At 42.0% G+C, this 24,578-nt stretch overlaps 2 protein-coding genes across 3 annotated transcripts in view; one reads left to right on the forward strand and one right to left on the reverse strand.

Moving 5' to 3' along the window:
• The window catches only part of LOC118375787 (oxidation resistance protein 1-like), a 187,258-nt gene extending 177,154 nt beyond the window's left edge, over nt 1-10,104 (forward strand). The window contains exons 11-17 of one of the 2 annotated variants that reach the window (XM_052494526.1): nt 327-492; nt 4,881-4,961; nt 6,596-6,721; nt 7,283-7,435; nt 7,661-7,756; nt 7,881-7,954; nt 8,242-10,104. In XM_052494526.1, coding sequence (XP_052350486.1) covers nt 327-492; nt 4,881-4,961; nt 6,596-6,721; nt 7,283-7,435; nt 7,661-7,756; nt 7,881-7,954; nt 8,242-8,377 — 832 coding nt within the window. In that variant the 3' untranslated portion in view covers nt 8,378-10,104. Of the gene's footprint in view, nt 1-326; nt 493-2,107; nt 2,725-4,880; nt 4,962-6,595; nt 6,722-7,282; nt 7,436-7,660; nt 7,757-7,880; nt 7,955-8,241 lie in introns of those variants that run through there. The other variant, XM_052494525.1, reaches the window with a different exon arrangement.
• A 192-nt stretch (nt 10,105-10,296) lies between these two features.
• Nucleotides 10,297-18,478, reverse strand: LOC118364568 (squalene monooxygenase-like). The gene is made up of 11 exons (XM_052494524.1): nt 17,249-18,478; nt 16,591-16,846; nt 16,084-16,261; nt 15,761-15,857; nt 15,442-15,555; nt 14,669-14,840; nt 14,317-14,412; nt 13,800-13,942; nt 13,239-13,335; nt 12,719-12,806; nt 10,297-11,932 (listed from the first exon to the last, which is right to left on the reverse strand). Exons 1-11 carry the CDS (start codon nt 17,522-17,524, stop codon nt 11,740-11,742), a joined length of 1,710 nt encoding a protein of 569 aa, XP_052350484.1. The 5' UTR covers nt 17,525-18,478; the 3' UTR covers nt 10,297-11,739.
• Between the last annotated feature and the right edge of the window lie 6,100 nt (nt 18,479-24,578).

The following is a 24,578-nucleotide window of genomic DNA, read 5'->3' on the forward strand; positions in this document are numbered from 1 at the left end:
CTCATGCCATTTAGAGACGGCCATTTTGAGACTAAAGCATTCACTTTACATGTGAAATGAAAGCATTGTGAGGGTTAGGATGTCGGTAGGCTATCAAAATATGGCCAAAAAATTGGCAGAATATATTCATAACACTATTCAGAACCAATAACCGTTAACATAAATTGACATTCATGGAATGTTTATGTACTGATTATGAATACGGTATGTATTGTTATGAATGTGTTAGGAAGTCCTTACGTAGATACTGTTCTCTTCAAGTGTTACCATAATTTCTGTAATTATGTGTGTGACTGTTTGTGTTTCTACCTCTCTCCCCTCCCCAGGTCCGAGCACCTGTATGTGTTCTTCATCCAGTGGACCCCAGACATGTATGGGGAGGGGGTGAAGGGCATCGGCCACGAGCCAGGGTTCATGGTGGTCAAGAAGCCTTCGGGGTCCGAGACAGGAGAAGACGAACCCCTCACGGATATAAACAACAAAGAGTGGGAGGTAAGGACTAGAGAACTGAGGTGTTCCACACTACATTCTACATTCTGTGTTTCTTACATGGCTGGATGGATACAGTAGTATGTGTAGTAGTTACAATACAATGAGTGTACAAAACATTAGGAACTCCTTCCTAATATTGAGTTGCAACCTCTTTTGCCCTCAGAACAGTTACAATTCGTTGGGGGTAATGACTTTACAAGGTGTTTAAAGCATTGCACAGGGATGCTGGCCCATGTTGACTTCATTGCTTCCCACAGTTGTGTCATGTTGGCTAGATGTCATTTGGGTGGTGGACAATTCTTGATACACACGGGAAACTGTTGAGCGTGAAAAACCCAGCAGCGTTGCAGTTCTTGACACACTGGAACCGGTGCGCCTGACACCTACTACCATACCCCGTTCAAATGCGCTTAAAACTTTTCTTTCCAATTCACCCTCTGAATGGCACACATATACCATCCATGACTCAATTGTCTCAAGGCTTAAAAGTCTTTAACCTAAAAAAGTCTTAAGTCTTCTTTAACCTGTCTCCTCCCCTTCATCTACACTGATTGAAGTGACATCCATAAGGGATCATATGGATTCACCTGGTCAGTCTAGGTCATGGAAAGACCAGGTGTTCCTAATGTTTGGTACACTCTGTGTATTTACCTTCTCATCCAGCCTGTGTTGTAGTCCATATATGTCCTATTCGTTATATGCTTTCATTCAGTCAAGTGATTTATTTTGAAGTGATATGACTGTGTGTAGTGTTAAATTGAATTTATTTACATTGTTATTCTGCATCATCATTATCTATGCTCCTTAAGGTGATTTGTGTGTTCAAATTATTGCACTGTCATTGATGATTACATTGTTTTGATCAATCGGTCCAAGTGTTTGCTTGATGTGTTATAGTTATGTTTATTGTGTAATTTGTGTGAATACTATTTCCTTTGGTTGGAAATGTGCAATTTTCACTCAGATTACAGCAACCACAATGTTTTGCATGATTGTGAAATCATTTTGTTCCAAGTCAGTTGTCCACGTTATCAATGCAGTGTATATGGCATGCATTAATATCTCTGTTGTCGTCGGTCATCCCAAACTATAGTTGTGCTGGATGACCTGACTGACTGTGGTGTTCCGCAGTTGTAGACAGATGGATGGAATGGTTCCCGTTGTAAAAAAGCTGATTGTTTCAAGGCCGGGAAGGCACATAGGGAATTCTTTAAAACGTGTGGGCATTCTTGTGAATGTAATATACATAGTTGTGTTCAGTTCTCTCATTCTCTGCCCTATCCTTAATAGTGGCTTTGTGAGATTTTAATTGCCCCTCAAATGTGGAAGTAGGGTTTTAGGATTTAAAAACGTCCAGTGGATGGAAATGGCTGCTCAATGTCTGTCCAATAGGTCGGCTGGCTGCACGTGTTTGAGGTATAATGGGGAGAAGATACATTCTTTGCATACAGAAATTGATACGCAAGCTGTGGCTGGGATTGACATTTTAATGTAAAGGAATGATGTAGGAAACAACGTGGGCTGATTTGTTTGGGCCTGGTCCTGAAGAGGCCAGTGATTTGAATAAGTAAATAGTTGCCTCTTTTACGTTGACCCTTTAAGGTAAACATTGATTTTAAACAACACTTAGATTATTAGTCTGTAATAACTGTAATGCTCGTAGCCTTTTATTATACTTTATTTGGCCATTGAGCATTAGGTCTACTGTGCTTTATGTGTATTGTATGTCATGCAATATGGCAAGTATGACAATTCAAGCCACTTCGACGATTAACGTTTGATGTGTGCCCAAACTACTCAAAGGGGATCCACCAAGCGTTTTATTGTTACAGTGACGTTACACGAGAAGTGCATTTGATCTCCCTACAGTACCTCTTGAAAAAAAAAATGTATGTACTGGTATTGTATCTTTAAATTGCTCTAGTGAAGTATGCAATTAGGAAGTGCCCTCTGCCTTTGAGCAAATAAGGAGCTGGCATTGCTCCTGTCCTGCATTGCCATTGGCTCTTGCGGGTGTCAAATAAACACCCGAGACCCTTCTAAAATGTTTCTATTTTAGTTAGCGAGTAGAGTCCCCGCCCGTCCGGTGTCAGGTTCAACATCGATTTGTGGAGATTGGAATTACTTCAAGAATCTGGAATGTGACTGTCGAGCTCAACCTCGCCCCGAAAGAAAGAAATGTTCTCTAGAAGGGTGAAGGAAGAAACGCCGCTGACCCCTAAGTACACTTATGTATGTATCTATGACAGTCCGTGTTTTAGCTGCGCGTGTTTTGTTGTTGTTAGCCTGCTAGCTACATTACTGGATGGCTAGCTTGCTAAAAAAAATGCAAGCGGCTTGCCCAGTGACTGACTGAAATCAAAATAGTCACTGACATATCTGATGAGTCTAAAAAAAACGGCACTTGATGTTGTCCTTTTGTGTCAATCCTTTTCTTTGGTTCTCGTTTTGGAAAGTTTTGAGGTTGTTGTGTTCACTGAAAAAACTGTCTGTGAACATCGTGCTTCGTTGTATCTAAGGTTAATAACTAACTTGCGACATTGTATCAATACACTGTGTATAGCTTACAATTCGTTAGTTCTACAATTTCCATTGCATTGACAGTGATCAGCTTCTTTGTAATGGTGAGATATTATATCTATAACGTTAGTTGGATGGGCTGATGCAATATGTCTGTTTTGGAAAGAATGACCTTCATGTAAGTTGTTATTTGGGAGGAACGGAAGCAGAGAATAACATGTTTATTGTAGCCTGATCTCAGATCTTTGTGCTCTTGTAAACTCCATTTCTCATTGTCAAGCACAAACAGACGGGCACTCGGGCTATGGTCGTTGGCCAGCATGACACCTTCCTCCTAAACACAGAAGATGGGGACTGCAGCAAATTGGCCTGACTTTGCGTTTCTCAATAGACTGCACTTTAGTGTCAGCTAAAGTTAGGCTCAAAATAAATATTTAATGAAGACTGTAGTTTACCCTTTTCTTTGCATTATTGAGAACTGTAATGTGGGAGCTTGTTTGAGAACGTTATTTACACAATGATTAAGGTGACTAAAGAGGTGTTTCAAGGTAATTTATTTCTGCTTGACCCAAGTTTGGCCAATCCAACCTGACTAAAATAAATGTTAACTAGTTTATGACAGCAATTAATGAATAGCCTAATTCTATAGTAGATTCAGATGATTTCATAATTGTTCTAGTTTTTGACATGCGGTATCATAACATATTTATGGATAGGCTTCATTTGCAGGGGTACACAGCTCCAGTCCCTGTGGGCCACCCACCCACAGCACTGCTCATGTCCGTAGAGACCTATTAAGTAGGTCTACTGTACTGTATCTGGAGGTGTGCACCCCTTGAATGGCTTTGTTATGCTATTTCATATGACCCCATGATCGCACTGTGTGCTGATTCATGGGCACATCCCCTTGAAGAGCTGGACCTCAAGGGGCTTAGCTACCTTCTGAAGTAGAAGCTGGGCTTTAAGATGTTAATTGTGGAGGTAGAACTTGTAGCTATTGTTAGACTGCCAGAACTGCTGATAGGCTGTTTTGAAGGGGGATTCCTGTGTGTGCTAGCTTCCATGAACTCTGTCTGGCAGAGATGTTTGCTTCAGCGCATTATTATTATTAATGATGATGATGAAAAGCAGCACTAGCGCTGGGAATTGCCCTGGACCTCAAGATACGATATTATCAATATACTTAGGTGCCGATAGGCTATGTATTGCAATTCTCATAATTCTGCTTATTGCTCACTATGTCAGCTGTAGAGAGACAAAGCTTGTTCTCCATGGGTTAATACACATACTGACAGGCTGTGTTTTGATATGCTTTCTGGACTTTTTAAATCGTTACATCAGAATACTTGGAGTTTGTCTGTGCTCTTGTCCTGCTACACCAAAAGGGTGATTTGACTTGCACGGTGTTGTGCAACAGATTCAACATGTCTGTATACTAACAGGCTGGCAAGTGCTTTACGGTGCACTGGTGTCGTATCACCTACAGTCCAACGTATCCTCTCAATTGAATAAGATTATCAGAAGAATGTCCTTGTGTGGCTTCTCTGGTTTAAGTTGTTTTTGTTCTGGCTGTGTCAGAATGGCTTGTCTGCCTCTCGTCCCTCTGGCTGGTCCTAACATCCATTAGTGGTGTTGATTTAGATTACACAACCATGCAAAACCACCTCTTGTTCAAATATTAGACTTTAAACCAAGCCTATTTAATGGAGACCTGAATATCACATACTGGTAGATGTAGAAATATAGACAGTGATGTCAGTTCTCTCCACCTTCAAATGTACTGTCTCTCCTCCCTCTGCTGTGCTCATCCTTTTTCTTCCATCGCCAGCAGCTGAGTTACACTTCCTGTTCCTGTCTCCGTCCCCCAGGTAGTGTCACTGACTGAGTACCACCGCCGGATCGATGCGCTAAACAGTGAAGATCTGAAATCTCTCTGCAAGCGGCTTCAGGTGCCCCACTCAGCAAAGCTCCAGCTCTCCATTCCCCTTTTCTAGGCTATGTCCCAAATGGCACCCTATTCCTTATGTAGTGCACTAAGTTTGGCCGCTATTATGTAGGGAATAAGGTGCCATTTTAGATTTGCCCCTGCCAGGCTCTGTTAGAGCTCCTCGGTGTGTTTCTGACCTCTTGCCTCTCACCCAGTTGTCCTACCTGGGCTAACCTTGACCTGGGCTAACCTTGACCTGGGCTAACCTTGACCTGGGCTAACCTTGACCTGGGCCCTGGGATAGGCCAGCACTATGATGCTGCAGACTCGTGTAGCAACTATCCAAAGAATCCCTATGAGAATAATTTGAAGAGTTTTGTGCAACCAGCAACTAATTCCTGGTAGAGAAAGCGAGGAGGGTAATTGATGTCTTCATGAAGTTCCCATAATGCCTTGCATATCCACTTCTCACAGCTCTTGACTGACCACTGCTGTGGCTAGTTTTCAGAAGGCCTCATTAATGTTTATTATTAGCCATAGCTAATTAGATAGCCTAGACCCAAGGCTGTCATAGAGACAAAGAATGTGAATCATAATACAATATGTTGTAGCCCATCTCTGTTGAGGGAGGGGAATTTCTCGACTTAATCAAATGTGGAATTTGTGTTCACTTCTGAATGACTGTGTTTATCCATCTACATCTGGGTAGTGAGGAACTGCTGCTTCCCCATCCGCCTCTGCTTTCTATTGAAGGGAGAGAGGTAGATCGTGGGTGGAAGTGGGATTCGATTCAATCCATTAAGTGGGTGCAGGATTGTTTGTGCAGGACAATGCAGGTAATTCAACAGGACTGTAATGTGATCACGGTCAGGCCACCAGTAGCTAGGCTGTCTACAATCAGGCCTGTTATGGAGGAAGATAAACAACCCCCGCTGGAACTCACAGTCCAACACCGTGTCTCCAGCTCAATCACAAATAGGCCTTTACTGTGTTTTGCATTTTCTCCAGCCAACATTCCTATTGTGCTAAGTATAGACATATCCAGACTCAGGCATTGTACAATTTAGCCTCCTGATTTGCCCTCCGTCTATGGATATAATGCACATTTCCAAGTGTTATTACAATTCTGGAGAAGCCTACATGTTTTTATGAGCCATTAAGGCTCTCATAAGCCAAGGCTGGCTCCTTACCTTTACTATGTGTTAGTGACATAAAGGAGTCTGGTCTATGGTCTCCCTAAACCCATTGCTCCCAAATTGATGCTTTTCACAGCTGACTTAATTTGTTATATTAAGTAGGCCTATCTTGTATATTTGTTTTTTGGGGCTCATATTAGCCTGTAAATAATCCTGCATCTGCTGATATGAGACTTTATTCATATCTTTAAAATCACCTGCTTAGAAATCCTATGACACACCCCCCACTCCTAGTAAGTTACGCAGTATTGGTTTATTAGCCTATAGAAAACATCTAACACCGTGTTCATCCCAGTCTGTGTCCCAAATGGCACCCTATTCACTATAAAGGGCACCACTTTTCACCAGGGCCAAGTAGTGCACTATAGGGGATAGGATGCCATTTGGGACATAGCTTAAAACGATAGACACCCCATTGCCCTTACTAGTTAAGCCTCCTGACTGTTGTCTGTGTTTTCAGATCACCACCAAGGAGGAGGTGAACTCTAAGCATGCCACCTCTATCAAGACGGAGCTGGAGCCTGAGACCTTCAGACCCAACCTCAGTGAGCCTAGTGAGCTGCTGGAGGCACAGCAGATAGAGAAGGTAATAACGCACAATGGCAAGATCCATACCCGTTGGCATATTGATGCACTGACAGTGATTGTCAATAGGCTACTTCCTAAAGAATCGTCATGCTTGACCTTCAGCCAGAGGAGTGCTGGCCCTCCTTGGGGATCTATCTGTTTAGTGACAGCAGGTTCTTTAGCCTCATCAGAGAATCTCAATACTGGGATGGTTGGGGTTTTCAGATCAGGTCTGTTAGGGTTTTAACATTGATGAGGTGGGGTTAGTCTTCAGAAAAAAGGCATATTTGCATGTAGGCCTATAGCTGTTGGGGGAATTCTTGTTAATAAGACATGCAACGAAGGAAGGAGCCATAGAATGTGTGTGACTAGCCTGCTGCGCTCTTATTGTAGGTCTCTCTGTGGTCGACTCTTAAAGCCTGTTCTCCTGAGACTGATGTGTTCTGTGTGTGTGGAGCTCCTTTACTCTCTAACAACTAGCTGTGGGAAAAGGTCACTGCAGCTGTAATGGACCATTGATGTCTGTGACCTTTTCTCTCTTTCACTGTTTATCCCCCCGGTGTCTGCCTCTTTTCTCCAGCTGGCCAAGAACCTCCCTCCACGTACCATTGGGTACCCCTGGACCTTGGCCTATGGCACCACCAAGCATGGCATGAGCATCAAGAGCCTGTACCGGGCCATGCAGGGGCAGGACACCCCTGTGCTGTTGGTCATCAGGGACAGTGATGGTGGGGTGAGTCGGACAACACTTCTCTATTAGGCCTGAGTCCAGACCTGTGCATGTAACTCAAATTTGTGTGAAAGTCCTCCATTAACTTCAATGTGTAGTTTATGTGAAAGTGTGAGACAAGCATGCTCATCTGAAGTTAGGATTGGGCCTTTGAGCTGTAATACATTACCAAGGTTCGTACTGTCTGTTTCCTGACCTGGTGTGTTCTGGTTGGTTGTGTTGCTGCAGGTGTTTGGTGCGTTGGCGTCCGAACCCTTCAAAATCAGCGAGGGATTCTATGGCACGGGAGAAACCTTCCTCTTCACCTTCTGTCCAGAGTTTGAGGTAGGTTGACCTCTGACCTCTGATTGGTGATTCTCTTGACAATGAGAAGCTTATGTAAGATGGGATGAGGGTTTGTAATGATATATCTACACAGATGATGGCATGCTCTGTTCTGTGTTGACAGGTGTACAAATGGACAGGTGACAATATGTTCTTTATGAAAGGAGATATGGACTCTTTAGCTTTTGGTGGTGGAAGGTATGTACGTACCTGCTATTTTTTTTTTTTTTTTACTTTGTTTTTAACGTAAAAGTTTTATTTGGCATTAACTGACAACCCAGTTTCAAAGTTTAAGATGTTGTGGTTAGTCAACATTGCACAGTCACTGCTCAGTGTGTTCAGAAGAGTAAAATGGCACCCATAGTCTTAAGTTTATCAGACCAATGCTAGAATGTCAGAACACTCACAAGCATGTATGTGATGTCCTTGCTGTCTGGATTGAGTCTCTGAAGATGCTGTGATGTGTTTGTCTTGATGTGTTTCAGTGGTGAGTTTGGCCTGTGGTTGGATGGAGACCTGTACCACGGCAGGAGTCACTCCTGTAAAACCTTTGGCAACCCCATGCTCTCCAAGAAGGAGGATTTCTATATACAGGACATTGAGATCTGGGCTTTTGAATAACAAAACCCACCACGGGAAAAAAGAGAAGGACTAAACATCCCTACAATGGCAATGTTGCCTCAAACCTAACTGCACATCACCACCCTGCTCCAACCCACTGTCTGGGGCTCCCAGGACGGAGCCAGCTGAAGGATGCGTGTTGTGCGTTCATACGTTACTACTGCAGTTATAACAGAGCTTTTCTTTGTGAATGACCTTGTGTGTATCTTGTTACAGCTGTGTGCAGCGTCTTTGAGGAGGTGTACTGTCCTGTACTATACTGTGAGGCATCAGGGGATGTGTGGGTTTGTTAGAGACTGTAGAGACGTCTTGTTGCAGAACCAAGGAGGAGCAATCAGATCGCTCTCTCTGACCTTTGCAGGAGATGATGTCGGCTCAGGTTTGTGATTGAGAGAGAAACTGCCGTAGTCCAGATTATCTGAAATTGAGACACTCAAGGAACCCCGCCCCTCAGAACTTGGTTGACGTCAGTCAGTAGGATGTTACTATATGTGGTGTTACAGGCCTTTAGTGGAGAGATCCAGTAATGAAATTAACAACATGCATTCCTTTGTTCTCAGTGGAGACGGTTGAACCTAACATAGTTCTGGTTGGTGTTCAAACACATGAAGGAAGAATCTCAGCAGAATGTGAGGATGATGAGGACACTATATTATGAGGGGAGGAAAGTATTTTACATTGGTTTACTTCTGAGGCAAGAACTACGTATAGTGTTGTGTATTGTAGTCCTATTGTTCACCATCACAGCACATAGCTAGAATCAGAATATTACCCATCGTCGTACTAATAATGTTCTGTTCAGTGGGTGTACTACGTGTGAGTTCAGCTACCACCGGCGCCCCTCAGGAGTCGTGTGTACTGTTCGTAGACAGTAATGTGTTGCAATAGATTTGTGGAATATGCAAATTACTGTCATGTGACCTCAAATAATCCAGGTTGCTTTTCCTCGCCTGTCCGTGGCTCTTTATCAGAGAGGACCTGTAAAGCTTTCATGTCTTGATCCACAATTGCTTTTCTGGGTATAATTTGAAAAGCCTGAGACGTGGTTAACTGTTTTACATGCATATGACAATTGTATATTATTTATATATAATTAATTCTATATATATATAATTAATTATATATGTTGCTGTTGTGTGACAGTGATCTTTTTGTGCTGATATTTCAGCTGTTACAAATATATTGTATATTACCCTGTAAATTCATGTTAAAATAGATTTGTTCCTATATAGAAACACATATGATTGGTGGGTTGCTTCTAGCACTTGAATCCGGTCTAAAAGCGTTATAAACCAGGTTCTTAGACTTCTAGTAGCAGTAGCTGTACAGTAATTTTTGTTTAGAATCTAAAAACATGTTTAACTGTTAGTAGAAAGCTTGCTGCTATAATATTAAGAGTAAAGCTAAACTAATGCTCTGTGTAACTAAAGGAGAGTGTTGTTGTCCAGGAGTGAGGAGGCTGAATGTCGAAGAAGAATTTAACTTTCATCACAAGTTCTGTTGAGTGTTGAGTCTTCATTAGTTGGTAGACTGACTGTTAAGACTGTGAACTAAGAGAAAATATGTACATTTAAACTTCACAGCAGCTTTCCTTCCCCTTTCTGGTCTTCCACACCAGCATTTGTATCTATCGAGTCACAAAGAATAACATGGATAAGTCCTAATTATTTTACAGGGATACAATGTATTATTGATGTATAAATAACAATAAAATTGTTGTAACCTGGGACATGTCTGTGTTTATTGCTTTCAATCTCCTCCTTCCAGCATTTGCGCTAACTTTGATTGTGTATTGAGTGCCACCTAGTGCACATATGTATCAGGACTATCGGTCATCACCTCGGTAACATTAATCTAGTTTTATTGAATAAAAAAAAGTGGGTCGATTTGTAAAGATAAAACATCAGTTTCCAAAGGAAGAAATGTAACTGCATAATTGCTCATTTATTAAACACAATACAATTACAAGTAAATATTTTCACCAACCGTGTAAAATTCTGTCATGAATTCCTTCCTAAATGCTGAAGCGATGGATGGCGCAGTGGACCATTGGTCAGGTCCTGATTCAGCTCCCAGCTCTGTGCTCTTTGTGTTGCAACCCTCCCCTCCTCCAGGCACACAGGAGGGTGAATGGGTGTCACTTGTGGTTTCTAGACACTCCAATCCTCAGGCATTAAGTCACGCTTTTATTCCAGCAGGTGTTCACAGCTGAAGAATTACTTTTTAAACAAGTACTAGAGATGTGGGGGGAAATCCCTTGTCACAATGTATAAAAATCCTTTGAGGCAGGAAATCTATAACTTGGCAAAAGTTAAGGACAGGTGATCTGACTTGAACCAATCAAACCGTTTAATACATTATCATTTGATTGTAAATGTACAAGGATCCATACTTTTTCAGAACAAAATAAGGACACCGTTTGGAATAAGGGTAGACAAACATCCAACTGTGTTTGAGCTGTCATTCACACTCAGCTTTGTGTGGTGGAAACAACTAAGTGTTGAAATAAGTCATTGGCATGAAGAGAAATAGAAGACAACCACAGTAGTTTACAAGCAGGACGGACATTTTTTGTTCTCATGTTCAATTAGCAGCAAAGTGGTTAGACAGACACCTGTAGTCAGTCCTACTGTATATTCAGCTGGTTATTTGGTCAAATTTGCCATTAAGAGTTGCTCACGCAAACCTCTGTTACACTACGTAAATGCATGGTTGTGATGTAAATTCTGAATATACAAGGCATTACTAAAGCATTGACCTCGTCCTCAGAAGACGTCTTATCATTGAGCAGACAAAGGCATATGGTCAAAGGCTTCAGCACTGAATAATGGTCACATTAGAGACCTGTACGGCATCCCTGTTGATAGTGATTATAGGATGGTGTAATATTAAAGAGGCTATACAGATCTTTTGCCTCTAAGGGTGCGCTTGAGACAAAAGGGATCCCTGGCCTAAATGGACAAACATTGTCCAGAAAGTGGCATGCCTCCCCACACCTAACGAGTAAAAGCATACATTGTTGGCCTAAAACTAAGTGGTTTCATATAAATCATACATACAGCCAAAATGACTTGACAGTTAACTACACTTTCATAGTGCATCTTTAGGTCACTATACTGTTTATGTCATGTCAACATAAGGTGTGAGTATTCTCCACCAGGGGTCAGTGATGGCACTGCTCAGTAAACATATTCACAAGAAACTAAATGAAGAAAACAGGCAGAAACAGTGTAGGAGACAACCTGAACTTCTTCGTATTCCATTGCAAAATGTTTTGCTACATTTGTGCACTACTGAATACGACCCTGTTGTCTAAGGCTGGTGTGCGTTCCACTGGGTTAGGGCTCAGGTTAGATCACTGCTCAGTACACCAGGTACTTGAACTCAGAGTAGATGAGGGGAAACATGACGGTACAGGCGCGGTACAGGATAGCTCCACTCGTGAATAAGGCTCGGGGTTTGGTGAACCACGACTCAGACTTGAAGCTGTAGTAGATGGCGTACAAGGCCACGGCAAAGAAGTGTCCAATCAGAGTCATCGGACTGGGCGTCAACCTGGGAATAGAATGGATTGAGAGCCAATTAAAACCATAGACAATTGATTGATTGATTGAATTTGATCATTAATAATAGTAGGCTGCCCAATTCGGAGACATTATTTCCATTGCGGTCCTCTAATGTCAATACAGGTGCATATACAGTATACATTTATATACACTGAGTGTACAAAACATTAGAAACACCTGCTCTTTCCATGACATAAACTGATCAGGTGAATCCAGGTGAAATCTATGATCCCTTATTAAATCCACTTCAATCAGTGTAGATGAAGGGGAGGAGACAGGTTACAGATGGATTTTTAAGCCTTGAGACAACTGACACATTGATTGCGTATGTGTCCCATTCAGAGGGTGAATGGGAAAGACAAAATATTTAAAGTGCCTTTGAACGGGTTATGGTAGTAGGTTCCAGGCGCACAGGTTTGAGTGTGTATTGCAACGCTGCTGGGTTTCTCACGCTCAACAGTTTCCTGTGTGTATCAAGAAAGGTCCACCACCCAAAGGACATCCAGCCAACTTCACACAACTGTGTGAAGCATTGGAGTCAACATGGGCCAGCATCCCTGTGGAATGCATTCGACACATTGTAGAGGCCATGCCCCGATGAATTGGGGGTGCAACTCAATAATAGGAATGTGTTCCTAATGTTTTGTACACACTATGAATATTTTACACACATATTTTGGGATATTTTTTGAATGGGGAATATTGCATTGACATACACAGTCAAGGATCAACTGTAACAGTTTTGAAGTGTGTCGAACACATTAGTGAGACTCACACTGAGAGAAGACCAATGGGACCGTTGACACACTCCCCACCCAGCTTGAAGTAAAGGAAGCATGCCTTTCTCAGCTGGTGGAGAGAATCTGAAAGACACAAACACCATACAGCTCATATGAATATGCATGTCAGTCATGAAGGAGATTATGCTAAATGGTACAGTATATCTCAGTGTAGTACCCTGCTGGTAAAATCCACAGCTTAACACTAAAAATTCTTTCAGCAGAAATTATTTATGCTGAATATCTTCTAAATGTCCCTCTCGGTTTGCTGTAATCGCCCTAGCTAAGTGTTTAGTGTCAGTAATTTGAGGTATACGGACATCTACTGAGAAGAAGTACTGGACCATTAGAAAACAAATGATCGAAGTAGAGACATTGGTAACAATTTAATTAAATCCTACAGGTATAGTGCATTATAATGTCGTTATAATGAACCAAATCACTTGGCATAACCATGTATGACTTTCTATTCTGTGTTGGCAGGGGATAGTAAAAAGGACAGAGAAGGAGACTCACTGTCGGTTGCAGAAAACAACTCGTACAGGGCTTGAGCCAACACATTCACCACAAAGGAATGTGATGACTTGCGTTCCCAGTGGAATTTTTTCTTTGCCTATTATGAAAAAAAAAATAACATGTTTTACATTTCAGCCTAATAAAATATATCCTAACATTGCTCTGTAACTATTAATTTGACTACTACAACACTGTGGATTACAGAAACAATATGCCCTGTGCCACATATAAAACGCCCTAATGTTCTGTGGTAGCAGGTGATTGCAATGTAATATGGACCCACATTCCACAAAACAACAATACACATTCCAACCAAGGCCATTCAGACAGTGATAATGTGTGTGGCGGAGTCTGGTCTGGTGGAAGCTGACTCAGGATCAGATATCCCCCTTGTCGGCCATTCTGTCTCAACCCCTCTACTGTCTATCCCTTCTCTGTAGTACCCACTGTCCAATCATTAACATAAAACTGACTGTAAGTCACTCTGGATAAGGTGACCAAAATGTCATGGAAATGTAATAATCATAAGAAAGGGGGATGAGATTAGGGATGTGAGTTTACCTGGAGCATGGCTATGTTGTCGTACAGGTCAGGGATGTTCTTCATCAGGCTCCTCCAGATCAGGACGTCGTTGAGGGCCACACTCATCCCTCCTCCGGTCAGAGGGTGTCTCATGTTGTAGGCGTCACCCAGCAGGAGCACACCTGGAACAGGACAAAGGCCCATGTTAGCCCCAGTCCACACCTCACTAACATAACACATTTACACTGCGAGGGGGATCATCTTTTTCAGCAAAATATCTTATCTGGTCAGGCTTTCAAACTACTTACCTAAAGATAAAATAATATACTGTTAATGATCATAACAAATGGAGCAATGCAGTTGGTCTAATATTTATTTTGAGGGTTTCAAGGTTTATTGCTGTTTTAAAATAGAACATTGATCTACCATACTATAATGGTTTGATAGACTCCACACAGCCAACATTAAACTCTCCAAGGATGCGTTCCAAATGGGACCCTATTCCATTTGCCCTTGGGGACACAGCCCAACACTATGGTCAGTACTAGTGTCCTACCTGGCTTGTTGACTGGGGACGGAGGCAGGAAGCTTGCTGGCATAGACCTCAGCCGGTCGTTCTGCAGAGCCACCATGAACGGCTCTTTTAGGTGTTCTAGAGAAGAGACAGAGTCAGGTCAGAGGTCACACATTCATCACCACAAAGATGGGTGGATAAAGAATTTAAATCAACACAGAGTGAATGTCAACCTATAATGCCGTATTTTACTCTTCGTGTGTTGAAGCTCTCAAGCACATATTCATGTGGGTGCTTTACACTGGTGGTGGATATGGTTAGTTTGCCCTTAAGTCTCACGAGCCCCGAGGCCATACTGTTTAAATCTCTATACTGTATACCCTAAATCCCTTACCTGGTAGTTGTGGGTGTATTTTCTCAGCCATGTACTCGGTGAGGTTCCTGGGCATCTCTCCCCTGATGTCCACCAGCACCCTGGTGTCTGAGGAGGAGATCTGGTAGATGAGGACAGGGCTGGGGTTGGCCAGGACCAGCTCAGCATGGTGGGGCTTGAACTGGGGAGAGTTCTGTCCACGACAGGAGAGGACAGAAAGGGAATACATTAGTCTGACTGCATTCTATCAATAGTTTGTTTGGTTGGTTGGTGAAACATGTCTGCTAGCCTCCCAAGTGGCGCAGTGGTCTAAGGCTCTGTCACTAGAGATCCTGGTTCGAGTCCAGGCTATGTCGCAGCCGGCCGCGACCGGGAGACCCATGGGGCAGTGCACAATTGGCCCCGTGTCGCCCGGGTTAAGGGAGGGTTTGGCCTGCAGGGATGTCCTTGTTCCATTGCGCTGTAGCGACTCCTGTGGGGGGCCGAGTGCTGACACGGACAGTAGGTGCTTCCTACGACACATTGGTGTGGCTAAGCTTCCGGGTTAAGCAGGCATTGTGTCAAGAAGTAGTGTGGCTTGGTTGGGTCGTGTTTCAGTGGACGCATGCCTCTCGACCTTCACCTCTCCTGAGTCAGTATGGGAGTTGCAGCGATGAGACAAGACTAACTACCAATTGGATACCACGAAATTGGGGAGAAAAAATATATATAAAATATTGAAAAGTGTCTGCTAAATTGGTCGGTCGATTCATTGATTAGCTCATTCATTCATTCAACATAATACTTGAACAAACCTTCATGATACATCCAACAAAGTGAGAGGAGGTCTGGGCCTTCCCAGCTACCAGGCTCTTCCTGAACTTTGAGAAACAGCCGTCAGCTACTACAGTTACTGCTGCATGGACCTCCTATGGGACAGGTTAACACAATTACATCTGTTAAAAACACATCTGTTACACTGCTTGTCTTATCAATGGATCCTGGTGAATTGCTAATCAATAGGTGTAAATACTGTCAAGTGTAATTGTAAGTATCAGCATGGGGCTATTTTACACAGCAACGGCTATCTAGAGAGAACCAGAGTATAAACTGCATCGCAAGCTTAGAGGTGACCTTTGTGTCTCCTGTCTCCTTGTCCCTGTACTGCACTCCTGTCACACAGCCATCCTCTTCCTCCAGGCTGGACACGGTGCCTTCTATGAGCGTAACACTAGGGGAGAGCAAAGTACCAGTTATTAAGAAACAGTAGTTATAGTGACGGTATTAATAGAGACAGGTTCTTCTGATCACATGACCAGACCAGGAAAAACATAATCAGGCTATAACAACTAAACCCTGGAGTTGGTCCTGGTCATGTGGTCAGGAAAAAACGTGTGGCCCTAGTGATAGTAATGACATGTCCAACAGGTATAGTGAAGGTTCTCTCCCAGCCTTACTTTGGCTCAGCGAGGGCGGCTCTGCGCAGGCCCATGATAAAGCGTCCGTGGTGAAAGGCCCTGCCACACTGGATACTGCTGTCTGCCTGGGGATATGGGATCTCCACCTCTGTGCTGCTCTCGATGTCATGAATCACATAGCCGTTCACCACGTGGGCATCCAGCCCCTCCACTGAACCTGAGAGGAGAGCCCAGGGTTAGGCAAGGGTGATGAAACACTTTATTATTCCTTCAACTCAGGTCTTTAGTCTGTGGCAAAAAGGAATGTATTTACATTACATAGGGACTTAGGTGTCTTTGCTACAGTTTGTTTGGTCCCACTTTAAACAAACAACTTTTAAGCTCAATATAGGTCCTGCAGTGAGCCTTGCTCATTGAGCACAGCCCCCATTCAATGCAAGGGCTTGTTGCGAGTCAGCTCATTGGTCATTTGTCCCACGCTATCACCTTTTTACACGTAGACCCCACACTAAAAGATCTCTAGTTCATGCTGCAGAGACTACTCACCCTCCATTCCCAGTTCTCGCAGGGCCCTGTATCCACCAGGCTGCAGCAGCTCTCCCACTATCCTGTCAGGCTCCTTCAGGTCCCTCTCTATCACAGTGACCCTCCGGCCGTCCCGGGCCAGCACTGCAGCCATGGCCGACCCCAGGACTCCCGCTCCTACTATGATCACATCCGGCTCCTGAGATGCAGCAGAGTCCCCTGCTGCTGGGGGGCTCTCCATGCCTGAGGAACACACTCTTTTCCTCCTGCCACCTCCCTGTTTGGAGAGAAAGCGAGGATGGTGGGGAGAGAGAGAAAGGAATTCAAATCATTAAATTGGCATTTTCATGGTACTTTGCAATGGTGTTTGAAAATGCATATGGTTTGCTATAACAAAAAGGCTTCATGAGAGCTGTTCTGCTAAATCTCAAACATTGATGAACATTCAATTAATTGTTTGAGATGTAAATAAATACATAGATCTGCAGGTCTCAGTTGTACTTACCCATAGAAGGTAAAAAAAAACAACGTAACGAGTGTCTTTGCACTATAATTGGACACTATTTTATTGTGTATAGTGTATAATGAAGTAGGCCAACGGGTGAGAATAATAAACGTATTAATCTGGCTTATTTCTTGTTTTTGTTCTTCAACAGATTATACAGTTATTATTACTCACCTTCTTTGAACCGCTCTCTCCACTCCTGTGCCTGACAGCTGAGGGTTTCGGTATAAATGTATTGATGACCGGTAGGGATAATAAAAGTTCCAGCGGTAATTGTAGAATTTGGGGTACCTTGAATGTATGTCCGTGATACCTGACATAGGATAGCAGCATCCCCACTGCCAAGAACACTACAGCCGCCAGGATTATCTCTTTGTGAGCATACTCCAAAACTGTGTCGCATTTCTTATAAATGTAGGTGAAACTTGCAATTCCAAGAAAAGTCCACATCTTTATTAAATTATTATACTAGGCTACTTGAACTGAATAGGCTAACTCATTCAATAAATTACCACTGTTCAGAATGTTTCCTAACCTATAACCTGAAACTAAATCGCAAAAACAAAAAGTAGCCAAGATCATGAAATAGAATCAATTGTCCAATAAAATCTCATCACAGTTCAGCAATTATTATTTCAAAAAGAACAAATATTATATTTACTGGCGTAGACTTGAGCATCCTATTTCAGTTACTTTAGCAAATCGTAGCCCCAGTAATATTGAATATATATAAATATCCGTTAATCCAAAAGAAAAGTATTAAAAACCATAACAATTATTCCACCCGACATGTCAGATGGTTAAGGGACGCTAAATATTTTATGATAATGAGATAGGTACAAACTCGGGTTCGCAGGTTTGGTGTCCCGCCCTCTCTGTATCTGAACCGTCCAATCAAGAACAACACATCGGTGAGCAGAGCTCACGCTATCAGGCCATTGGCCAATCCTCGGCTGCTGGTTGGAGCGCTGGCTGAGAGAGGATAGTATGATATGACGTCACTGGAAAGGTGTCTATAGACCCTTTTCTGTGTTTGCACACATTGCCACACGATGGCGATGCGCGTAAATTGATGACAGAACAAGGGCAAGTTCTTATAGGACACAGGGGAAAGAGCCAATATTTACATGTTGCTTATGAGTGCATTTCATACTACTTTTTGTTATAATTTGATTTTAAGCCTTGTATGAATGTCTTGCTTGTGTCATCATCGCAAATCAACTGCATTATACTTTTTAAAAAACACTTCAACTTCAACCAGCAAAATGGCTCTTTGGCTAGCCTTTGCTACAGCCTGTCAACGAGCGTTAGCATTCTAGCTAACAACTGCTGCATCCAAAATAGTTATTTTACAAAGATCACAACCAAATAATCTTAGCGACTGTTCAAGCAAGATTCAAAACTTCGTTGTAAGCGTATGAAAACCCCAAAAAGTGATTTTATTTATAAGTAATACAAACGTAAATGTAGGCTATGTTGAATGCGCGCAAATGGCATTGTCTTTCTTACTGTCAAGTGTGTCATGCTGGAAAGGGGTCTATCGGTCTACAATGTTACACTACGGAGGAAGTTACCAAACCGGTTCGCAGTCAGGACTCTTTGCCAGACAGGAAATAACTCTGTTATGGATTGTGTTACATACCGGTATTTTGCCTTGGGGTGATTATGTACATAAATTGGATTGTGAGGATATCAATACAAACATGTATTTTATTTCTGAGGGCATCCTAGTTCATGTTGGGGAGCCTTATTAAATATTGTATAACGTTTTTTTGAAAGTCTTTTTGCCAAGACCCCTACTCGGACATTTTTAATGTTACTCTAACATTAGAAGCTAAGTAGCAACACTATATTATATTTATTTTACTAACTATAATAGTAATGCAAAGCACTGACACAATAGGGTTTGTATTCAACTCCAGTATGAAAAACTACCAATCAATCAGTGGTCAATTAATTAATTCCTTCATTAATTCAATATTTGAAATGCCATATAATTTATACTCCATTAAATTCATATTTCTGGTTTTTACCATTGATGGCCTCAATCGAATCATGTCAACATTACAGGAGTGTGCATTAAAATAGTCCACATTCACAAGACTCATCCACTGATTAATTATTTATACTATAACTGTAATAGTAGTTAGTCACATGAAACTATAACACTGTGTATGAATACGATTATGAGAGGTCTGGATGGACACTATAACACTCAGGACATGGAGTGTCATGGTCAAACAAGTCTTCACCACATGTCTTCACAGGTAGTGGTTAAAGACTGTTTCTAATTTCTCCTGATGTGACTTTCGGCTGCTCCTTTTGCTTATAATATATATAATAATATATGCCATTTAGCAGACGCTTTTATCCAAAGCGACTTACAGTCATGTGTGCATACATTCTACGTATGGGTGGTCCCGGGAATCGAACCCACTACCCTGGCGTTACAAGCACCATGCTCTACCAACTGAGCTACAGAAGGACCACTTGACAAAGTCCTGAGAATAAACAACAAAAATTGCCATTAACATTATACTGATTTGGTAGCATTGAATCAACAGTGTTGTTACAAACACATGAGTGCTGTAGAGATGGTACTACATTGTTAATCCACTAGTGACCTCACCTCCAGCTCCTCCAATGAGGCGCTGCCATCCTCTACTTTCTGACCAATCCCATGGCTGAAGCTCATGTCGCTCTCCTGTCAGAAGACAGTGATGTTGTGTGGGGAAGCTTATATAGTTTGAGCATAGCTAGCTAATATGTAAACATTCTTTAGCACAGATAGTACATTTTGTCTCCTTGCAATGCCAACATACCTGGTAAAATAAGGTTAAGTCCATGAATAAATTAATTTACATATTGTCTTAGTACCTTGACCATTCCAGAGATTAAGTGAATACGTGAACGAATGAATTAATGTAAATGATGCCTCATTACCTTGACCATGCTGGTCATAACTCCTTCCTCTATGATCCTGACTGCGTTCCTCAGGCCGCGTGCGAAGGCGTCCATGGCTCCGACGTGGGCTATGAACAGGTCCTCCATGTCTGTGGACTCCCTATGCACCTTAGCATCGAAGTTCAGACCCCCCCGGCTGCAGACCACCCTGTTCTAGCACAGTCTGGGGAGGATAAAACTATGCATTTTATTATGTTCTTTCTTCTGACGTTCTGATAAATGATAGGTATCATCATAAAATAACTGTTTATTAGTAATTGTGTGTGTGTGCATACATTATCTCTTATGTCATCTTCATGATCATGGTGGTGTTCCTGATGTCCATGGGGAACTGGTCTGTGTCCCAGCCCAGGTAAGGAGAACCCAGTTCTCTGCTGCCAATGACTGGAACAAACTACAAAAATCTCTGAAACTGGAAACACTTATCTCCCTCACCAGCTGTCAGAGTAGCTCACAGATCACTGCACCTGTACATAGCCCAAACAACTACCTCTTCCCCTACTGTATTTATTTATTTATTTTGCACCCCAGTATTTGTACTTTGCACACTCATCTACTGTCAAATCTACCATTCCAGTGTTTTAATTGCTATATTGTATTTACTTTGCCACCATGGCCTATTTATTGCCTTTACCTCCCTTATCTCACCTTATGTGCTCACATTGCATATAGACTTATTTTTCTACTGTTTGTTTGTTTTACTCCATGTGTAACTCTGTGTTGTTAAATGTGTCGAACTGCTTTGCTTTATCTTGGCCAGGTCACAGTTGTAAATGAGAACTTGTTTTCAACTTGCATACCTGCCTACCTGGTTAAATAAAGGTGAAATAAAATAATAAACGTGTTGGAGTCCACAAAGCCCAGCATGCCAAACCTACACACCAGAACAACAGGCTTATTAGGTTAACTGGACTGGAACATCCGGATTACCAGGAATGACGTCAACCACCCAGTCCAAAAAAGACCACTAGGCCCTACCCCCTATGCACTTCTGAAAGGTGTAAGAAATATGGTGAACATTATAACTCCCCTGTCATTACATCTACCCTATCAGAGGGCAAGGTGGGCATTAACATATTGATTCGACCTATCCAATCTCTCCAGACCTACACAAGTCCATCGAGGTAGAGAGCAGGTGTTAGGGGGTCGGTTTGGGAAACATGAAAGTCAACAGGACGATTTACACAGAGGCCATGACGACGTCGTGTTCATAGGAATGCCCAGCCAGAGTGGTGTGGTTGGGTTCGATGTTCAGTTTGAAATGGCTGTCCAGGTCATAATGCTTCAGGAAGCCTATGACACTCATTGCATCTATAAAAAGGTGAAACAGCAACATGTACAAAGACATGTAAGATGGAAATTAAAGGCATCAGAGATTTTCTGGCATCTAATTGTTAGATGTGGTTAGTAATGCAGATAAACTGACTCTTGAGGGCCTCCATAGTTCAACAGTAGCCACATTGTAAGGATGTGTACATTATGTTAATGTTGTGTTATACACCTAAAAGCCTTACCATAGTCGTATTGATGTTTGCATGGCTCTTTAGGCTTGGGTTCAATGAGAAACTGGCACTTCAACCCTATCTTCTCCTTGTACTCTGATATACAATAACACAATCAGGTTATCATCTTGGCTACATCCAATCCTTTCTTCACCTGGACTCCAGCATAGGCCAAAACATGGCAGTCAGGGTTGGCCGCTCTATTCATGTACCTATGGTATTGGCAATAAATAAAAATTCATTAAAAAGAAATGTAGGCTCTAAGTCGAATGGCAAAGAGATGGCATCATTGTAAAATCTGGACAATTAGACAAATATTGTGAAAAACAATGCATATAGCCAATAATATACCATATATTCTCTATTATACAGCCTACAACAGATAACCAAGGAGAAGATAGGGTTGAAGTGCCAGTTTCTCATTGAACCCAAGCCTAAAGAGCCATGCAAACATCAGTACGACTATGGTAAGGCTTTTAGGTGTATAACACAACATTAACATAATGTACACGTTGTTAGGTGCTATCTCTTCCAATTTGAAGAGTGAAAATAACCTTTGGAGTGTAAAAATGACTAAGGTTGATGAGGAAAGCTGACCTTGAGTGAGCGAACAGATTGCAGGTGACCCACAGCACCTTCACCCCAGTTCTATTCTGCAGCTGCAGGGCCAGGTCTGTCATCTCATCCAGGTTGCTGTTGGATTCCTCCAGAGTGCTTCCCTCAGGAGACATGTCCCTATACAACAGGATGGATAGGAGGGTAACAGAGATCAGTTAGTATACAATGACCATGGGTGAGAGAACAAGCATCTTGGACAGGTGCTACTTCTTTAAGGCATAAATGAACACTCTATCCATGTCTCTACCAACGACCAAGAAGAGGAATTGATTTGATACTGTAGGAACAATGTGACAATACATGTCGTGAAAGGTGCAGTACTTCACCTGAAAAGAACATACACATGAATCAATATGGTTTCTATATATATTTTTAAAAAGCTGTACATTCTAAAATAAAAAGTTTTAAAAGGTACATGATTTGGGTGGAAGCTCACTCACACCAAGTTTGGTGAAGAACTCAAAGGCTGCATGGAGTGCAACAGGAAGACAACAGACACTTCCATGACACCTGACAAACACAGCCCTTCTTTCAAGTTAGCCATAACCTACTTCTTCTGCATTGTATTGTTGGAAACACAAGACGTCTCGATCTCCAGCATTGGGTACATATGGAATCTTCGCAATACATTAATCTCGGTTAACCCAGAACTAACTCGAACGGTGCTTGATTTGGGAAGGAGCTCACCAGAGCTGAGTACAGGTGTTGTGCCGAGAACACCCCCTCTTCCAGTGAACGCACTCAATTCTTCATTGCTTGCGACTTGCTTGCTAGTTGAGATTTCTGATCACATAGGCTGCATTTCATTTACTTTTTTATGTCGGTTTGAACGGGGGGCACTTGTAATGTCTGCAGTTTTCGGTTTTGCAATTTGTTTCAAGTGTATTAGTCTATAAATAAATCTCTTTGCCAAAATTCATCATCTCTCCCATGTCTTATTCGAATAGTAGTTGTTCTGAAATGTTTATTGCTTGCCTACATTTTACTCCCTCCACAGAAAGTATTTGACTCTAGCCACAAAATTAAGGAAATAAGAAGGGGGAGGTTCACCAAGGCTATTTTCTTGCCTACCGAAATTCTCCCTCCCCTTCTAATTTCCTTAATTTTGTGGCTAGAATCAAATACTTTCTGTGGCACACACCACTTATGAACATGAGCTACCAGAACGATTCTGAAGTGTGCCAAGCCTTGCAGTCCCAGGATAGAAGGGGGGCGGGGAGAATTTAGGAAGGCAAGAAAATAGCGTTGCCGAAACCCTTCCCCCCTTATAATTTCCTTAATTATGTGGCTAGAGTCAAATACTTTCTAGAGAACAAACTTCACGTAGGCAATCGAAATGAACAACTAATGAATATGTTATATTATACATAGAGGAAGAAGTATAATGTAGGCAAGCAATAAACATTTCACAGCAACTACTAGTCAAATAATGGGAGAGATGACGAATTTTGACAGAGATTTATGTATTAACTAATACACTAAACAAATAGCCAAACCGAAAACTGCAGACATTACAAGTGCCCCCCGCGATCAAACCGCCATAAAATATTTAAATGAAACGCAGCCTAACGTGATCATTGAGAGCTTCCTTGAAGAACACAAATAAACATGCTTTCTGCTACTAAGATCAGTGAAATGTAGGCTAAACTGACAACGGAGTGAAGAGCAGAAATCTCAACTAGCAAGCAAGTCGCAGCAATTAAGAATAGAGTGTGTGTGCGTTCACGCGAAGGGGGAGATGTTATGCACAATACCGGCACCTATTTCAGTTAAAATCAAGCAAAAATAAAACATTGCCTTGGAAAATCGGGTTTCCCTGATAATATTGCAGAAACTTCACATGTATAAAGCATCTAACTGCAATGCACGACGAAAAACCATTTCAGTTGTTGTTTTGTGAATGAATGGAACTTCCAATCTCAGCTCTTGTTTGCAGGGTTCTTAGTGGTCAATTGCCACTGATTTAAAGCCTATATTGAGGAAGAAGTGTGCTATAATTGAAGCAAAGAATGATTACCAGCAAATAATTCTGTTTTCGTAGCCATGTCAAATATGTTTAAGAACTTCAGATCTCTGAGTTTTCCCCTTGAAGTTCCACTTCGTTTTGATCCAAAATATGAAACTCAATTTTCACATCTACCACAAGGTGCCTCTGGTTTCCAGCAGAACACTAACCGTTTTAGATTTTTATCAAAATAGTCATTTTTGGTCCCGTTTGACATCATCAAACCTCCTTTCAAAACCTACAAACGAGTCAGCTCTATCACCCTTCTTTGGTCAACGCTAAATGTCATTCCCAAATTCCGTGGGACACTTTGGATCTGATCTAATCTATACATTGCAAAATTATTGCAACATTATTGCAGTCATTCACATTGTACGACCTCTTTAGGGCCCAATTTACTATAGTTCTAGTCTTC

This window comes from Oncorhynchus keta, chromosome 34 (genome assembly GCF_023373465.1).
Source record: "Oncorhynchus keta strain PuntledgeMale-10-30-2019 chromosome 34, Oket_V2, whole genome shotgun sequence".
Taxonomy (NCBI): Eukaryota; Metazoa; Chordata; class Actinopteri; order Salmoniformes; family Salmonidae; genus Oncorhynchus; species Oncorhynchus keta.

What these genes read in the sequence shown, in the direction of transcription:
- LOC118364568 (XM_052494524.1), bottom strand. Translation starts at nt 17,524, where the DNA reads ATGTGGACTTTTCTTGGAATTGCAAGTTTCACCTACATTTATAAGAAA. An exon ending in GAGAGAGCGGTTCAAAGAAG is followed by an intron (nt 16,847 to 17,248) that starts GTGAGTAATAAT and finishes CTCTCCAAACAG; the next exon opens with GGAGGTGGCAGGAGGAAAAG. An exon ending in TTGTTGGATGTATCATGAAG is followed by an intron (nt 14,841 to 15,441) that starts GTTTGTTCAAGT and finishes TGTCGTGGACAG; the next exon opens with AACTCTCCCCAGTTCAAGCC.